This window comes from Antrostomus carolinensis, unplaced genomic scaffold, assembly GCF_000700745.2.
Source record: "Antrostomus carolinensis isolate BGI_N321 unplaced genomic scaffold, ASM70074v2 scaffold11275, whole genome shotgun sequence".
Classification (NCBI taxonomy): domain Eukaryota; kingdom Metazoa; phylum Chordata; class Aves; order Caprimulgiformes; family Caprimulgidae; genus Antrostomus; species Antrostomus carolinensis.
The window spans coordinates 12,116-18,086 of NW_010314267.1; the positions used below are offsets into that span (position 1 = coordinate 12,116).

The following is a 5,971-nucleotide window of genomic DNA, read 5'->3' on the forward strand; positions in this document are numbered from 1 at the left end:
TGTGCCTTTTCTTCCTCTCCAACATGCTCCTGTCCTCGTCGGGGCTCTTTCCCACAGCCTCCCTGAGCTCACGCCCTTCCCAGCTGCCCCATCCCCTGGCTCTGGCTGCGTGACACTTGCCCATCCTCTGCCTATGGAAGTGAGATGTGTCCTTGCAGCGGGTGCTCCTCACCCTCAGGGACATCCACTGCATCCACAGCTCTGGCTTAGCAGGGCTGAGGCAGCCACATGCAACAGAAACCCTATCTCAGCCTCCTCAACCATTAGACCAAGTCGTGACTTCTTGGAGTGAAATCCAAGAGGATGAGTCCTCCTGCAGTGAGCCAAACTGGTCATGGGAGACCTGGGTCTTGCCAAGTGAGTGGCCCCTCCAGCCCCCTTTACCCACTGCCCAGCTCACTGCAGGCAGCCAGCACATGCTTAACAAAGCACCATGTTTGGACAGAGATAGCTCTTCCACAAAGCTCTCTCCTCTCTTCCTTCACAGATACCCCAACCCCCTCATAGGAATGAAGCATTTCCCCAGTTTCTTTTGCTCTCTCCTCCTTCCACTGCCTCCCTTTGTCACCAGGTGACTTCAGCAGGGAGGACGGACAAGCAGCGCCCTGGAACAGACACTGTGACTACTCCTAGGAGACAGCACAAGTATGCAAGAAGTGTACAAAGAAAGAACAGAGCCAGCCCACGCCGGGCTCCTCTTCTGTCCAGTACAGGTACAAACTGCCTACCGTATTGTAAATGACTGTCACCGGAAGGATCCTGCTTCCTGTGACATCCTGTCCCGTGTTGGGATGGGTCCAGAGAAGTCTTGGTGCTGGGATCCAGGCTTCTCACACCACCCAAGAACAAAGTCCCCAGCCTTTGCCTCCACCATCCTCATCCGTCCTCGGGAAGCACCTCTGGTGTGGGCTGAGCCTAGGTCTGAGAGCGTCCTTCTCTGACCTGCCTTCTGAAGTAGCGGATGGCAGAAAGCGTGCCAAAACTTGCCAGGAACACTAGAAAAAAAGACCAACACATTTTCAGAGTGAGTTTGGGTGCTTCTTCCAAACCTGAAGATCTTTCTCCAGACCTCAAGAAACAGCTGTTTTTAAGAGAAACACAACGCAGGCTTCACGTGTGTGCTAGAGATGGGTAGTGGTTGGATTTACAGGTTCATGTGGAGATCTAATGGGTCTGATTTCAGACGAGAAGGCCACAGTAGAAAATCTCACCAGGGATTTAGGACAGTCCCCTCATTTTCTATTTCTGTTTGGACCAGGAAGATGCCAAGAAAAATATAAATTTGTGGGTTATCTGTAGATACTCTGATCCCAGCCAAAAGCAGAAAATACCCAAAACCCAGAATCTAAAAATGTAGAGATAGAAAAAATAAGTAATGGAGATCAAGCTCTTCTCTGTACTTTCAGGTAAAGTTTTTAGCTTGGCTTACAAGAGAGGTCAAATTCCCCTGGTTTGTGCTCAAGAAAAACTGGGAACCCAAGCCATGACTTTGGACTTCCCAGTTTAAATTCAGACTTGATTTTGATTTATGTGTTAGAGGTTGGGATATAGACAGGGAAACGCAACTTGTTAGAACCTAAAATGCCAAGAAAATTGCTAGTCTAGGATGTCAAACTGTTCTCTCACCTCACACTGGGTTGTTACGCAATCCGGAGGGCACGAGGCCCATATCCCGCTTTTCACACCCTCTCTGAGGCCACATCTACCATCCAAGACTAAGAAGGCAAGGAGGAGCAGGCCAAAAGCTCCTTGTGATGACTGCACTGAGCAACTTTAGCTAATGAGCTATTCTCAGCCTGGGGTGTCAGCTTCCTGTGTGACCTTAGCGAGGAACATTCCTCCCCTGGACAAGCAGCAGGAAGCCCTGGTCCCGGCTTCTCCTCCCGTGGTGGGGGCTCTCCAGTGACCACAGGCTGGGCCCTGAGCTCTGCACTTTCTGTCCCATGTCCTGCTCATCCAGTGACCTGCACCCCTTTGGCCACAGCTCATCTAATTTGTGCTGCCTGAGCTTCCTCTTTCCCCACTAGTTATTCAAATGATGTGGCTGGAGAGGAGAGGAACAGACAGATCTCCGTTTACTTGCAGGACTTGGTGCACCAGGATAACACTTGAGCTAAGCTCTATTTAGAAAAGAGATTATACCTCCACAGCACGTTAGAAAAATACAGGTGTTTGTCCCAGAACCTGCATACTCAAGGTCCTGATTCACCTTCTCACGGACCCTAAAGAAACCTTTCTGCCCCTGACACACTGGTACTGATCCCTGGCAGAGGTGGGATGGAGCAGGGACAAAGCCAGGAAGACAGCCTTGTCCTATGGCTCAGCTCAACTCAGCAGTCACTTTGTGTGGGCAAAGGACAAGGTAAGTGAGTAGGGACCAGGACTGTCATTGCTATAGGAGAGAGAAGGTATGAGAACTTCCCAAGGACACTTTGGGAAAGCAGGAAAATGCATTTTCCCGCAGGCAGCGTTAGGTGTGTTAGCATCCCTGCCCTTCTCCCTGCCACATCTTCCACCAGGTCCTTCCCACCCCTCTCCCACCAAGCTGGGCACTGTACGTACTGGTCTTCCAGGCATCTGGAGCTTGCAGGTCGGAGGTCTTCACTGCCCAGGATGCAAAGGCACAGAAGACGAGGCACATGTCTTTGTGGGTCAGCGCCAGCGGAGCCTGGGGCCTCCCTGTGAGAAGAAAAGCACAGAGCTTGGGGTTCTACACCACCCCTTCTGCCACAGCCGGCTCCGGTCCCTCTGGGACAGCGAATCCCTTGTGCACTCTCAGAGAAATACATCTCTGACAGACGTTTTTCCTCCTAGAAGACCTTTTTTTCACCATTGGTCAAGTCAAACGTTTAGGACTCAGTCACATTTCCGAAGGAGAAGGGCAGATTTTTCACCCCTCTCAGTTTTACACTTTGTGAAGAGCTCAAGCCAGATATTTGTTAAAGGTACCCATGGGCCTGGGAGGCACAACCAGCAGACAGGCCACCTCCAGCACCTCTGACTGCCTCACCACCCTCTGCATTTCTTCCCCATGCACCCCTGGAAGCAGGGAGATGATTTAGGAGACAGCAATTCCTGGGCTGGCTGCCGATGTACTGGGGCCACATCCCTCTGTGCAAGGTCCCCTTCCTGCAAGACAAAGCCTTGAGATGCATGCAGCTCTAGGACAACACACGTCCCCTTGAGAAGGACCAGAGCTCAGCATCTCTCTGCAGATCCCACCTCACTCCCACCACCTGCTCGGTCCAAGGAGGGAGACAGCCCTGAATGCTCTGCATTTCTTTCTCCACTGGAGTTCCAGTCTAGCACAACTCAAAGACACATTGCAAGACTAAGTTATTTTTGCTCCTAGGTTTACTTGATCAGGTTTCTAATTAAAGCTGGCTTATTAATTAGTTATGACCGTGGCAAAAGGGTATTTCCTCTGTGCAAACAGACTGGAAGCTCTTTTTGGAGGCAGCCTTTTGGGATGACTCACTCATTGTTTGGTTTTAATATTAACCGCGAGGCACTGTGGCTGTAAGCATCACATAAGCTTTAAGATAAATAAGTTGGCTGTCCTGGTGGGTCAGACTTGCTCTCCTTTTAGTCCTCTTCCTCTTACCTGCCTCCAGTAACAGTCAATGTTCAGGTAACATCTCTGGAGGGTGTTTTTCAAATTTGTGTGTATTTTAAAATCACCATCACCTCTTTCAGCTGGAAGTTGTGGACATGTTCCATGCTGTGCACAACTTTTCCCCCACCAGTATTAGACTGATGAGTAGCCCAACCTAACAGGACAGCAGCTCAGCACCCATTGCCTTATCTCACCTTATCTCAAGAGCAGGAGTTCTTTGGTAGGGAAGGATTTTGCTGCTTTGTGTCCCATTCCCTCATCAGAAACAGAGGGATGTGGTTCTGCAGGCAGTTGGGTGGCACTGGGATGGGGGATGACTGTCTCTACCAGACCTTGCAGTGACACCAGCCATGGTTGATGCAGCTATCCACTTCAGTAAGCTTTTCTTGGCCAGATTGCAAAGATCAGATCCACAGTATCTATCAGGGGACAATCAGCTAGGACAGGGACTTTGGGCCAGGCTGAGTTTCAGCCTATTGCTGTCATGACCACATCTGTCCCAGGACTGGAATATGTGGGGAGCAAAGCAAGTTACACACAGAATATACCCAAATTCCCTGTCCTCCCACAGCACCAGGATCCAGTCTGCAGGGCCTGGCCAGCAGCACTTGCTTGGCATAGGGACAGCGTGAGCATCACAAGAGAGAGCCAATGCAACACAGCATGTCACGGTGGTGGCTTTAGCCACGCTTCCCGAGATCCCTGCTAAAGCCCAGGGATGCTATGTGGCAAGGTAACTGGCCTGGAGTGTGAATTCATAGAATCCCAGACTGGTTTGGGTTGGAAGGGACCTTAAAGCTCATCCAGTTCCACCCCCCCTGCCAGCAGCAGGGACACCTTCCACTAGACCAGGTTGCTCAAAGCCTCATCCAACCTGGCCTTAAACACTTCCAGGGAGGAGCAGCCACAGCTTCCCTGGGCAACATGGGCCAGTGTCTCACCACCCTCACAGCAAAGAATTTCTTCCCAATATCTCATCTCCATCTCCCCTCTGCCAGTTTAAACCAGCTACATCTGGCTGAACCCACCAAAATGTATAGTGGACTTAACACTGCTGTGGCCAGCATGGAGATGGTCACAGCAGGACCAGAGCTGGGTGCCAGGCTTGCCGAGGGGTGATGGGAGCAGAGGAGATGGCACAGGGCAGAGGCACATCCCTACACACAGCGCTGAGCCGGGCTGTCAGGGGTACCAGGGCTTTACCTGTCAGTGCAAGGGCCATGTTCAAACTTTCTGGCCGTGCTTGGCTTCCTCCCAGCGGACCCAGTGGGACAAGAGGAAGTTTCTCTGCAGATCCTCTCCGGACGAGAGCCTGGGGGACTGGGGCTTGGCCTCTGACGAGACACATTGGCCTTTGCAGGAAGGACTTCAAAGCCCCTACAGCTTTCTTCACCTCGGAGGCTGGAGTGATGGAGAAAATCCCTCTCCAGCCTGCCCTGTTCCTAGGCCCATCTGGAAAGAAGTGTTCGTACACCTCAGGGACCGTGATGACCACAGGGCCTTTGACTGGAGGCGAGTCAGGATCCTCATTTGGCAGCTGAGCGTTGCTGCTGAACTTCTTTCGTTTCCTGTCTTTACCTTTGACTTTTTTCCTGCTTCCTTCTGGTTCATTGAAAAAATATTCATATAGTTCAGGCAAGGATATTTCCCTTTCCAAGGGCGTTTCCTTCCCCTCCACTGAGTTCCCCATTCCTTCTTCTTCCCCTTGGGAGTCACAGAACAAATAGTCGTACATCTCAGGCCAAGTCACGTCCAGGGTGTCTGCCTTTGGAGAGGCCCCAGCTGCAAAGCAAGGGGGTCCCAACTCCCTGGGGGTCTCAGCTGCTGGTTCCCTATGAGCTCCCTCAGCAGCATCCTCTCCAAAAGCTGCCATGCTCTTGGGATGGAGAAGCTTCTCTGGCATCTCCTGGCATGCCTCTCCCAAAGGAGCCGCAGCTCCACTGGCAGGGATCACTGGCACATTGTCACGTACGCCCAAGCCACCAGCCTGCCCTGGCTTTGAATGCTTGGTGGCCTTCGTCTTCCCCAAGGGCTGTGTCCCCGGCTCCTTCACCTTCACCTTTGGGGAAGAGCTCATGGCCACATCGCCATTGTCCGTGCCAGGGCTGGGCACTGGCCGCTTGCTCTCCCCTGCCTCCTCGCTCCCCAGCTTCACGGGGGCTGGCTTGGCTGCCTTCTCCTTCCCTCTGCTCTTCCGTGAGGACAGTGGTGAACTTACAGGAGCCCTCACGGGCACCACAGTCCCCTGTGCCGTAGCACCCGCGGGCTCCCTGTCCCCTTGGGCCACCTCGGTGGCACTGGCTCCACGTTGCTTGCGGCTCTTTCTCGGTTGTCCTGGCACCTTGGGCCGCACGA

The 5,971-nt window shown here is 52.5% G+C and overlaps 1 protein-coding gene across 1 annotated transcript; it reads right to left on the bottom strand.

Moving 5' to 3' along the window:
• Positions 1-915: 915 nt before the first annotated feature.
• On the bottom strand, positions 916-5,963 carry PERM1 (PPARGC1 and ESRR induced regulator, muscle 1; the record flags this gene model as incomplete). Its single annotated transcript, XM_010167588.2, has 3 exons — positions 916-995; positions 2,563-2,679; positions 4,820-5,963. Coding segments are annotated over 3 exons (1,341 nt in total), but the record flags the coding sequence as incomplete, so codon positions are not given.
• Between the last annotated feature and the right edge of the window lie 8 nt (positions 5,964-5,971).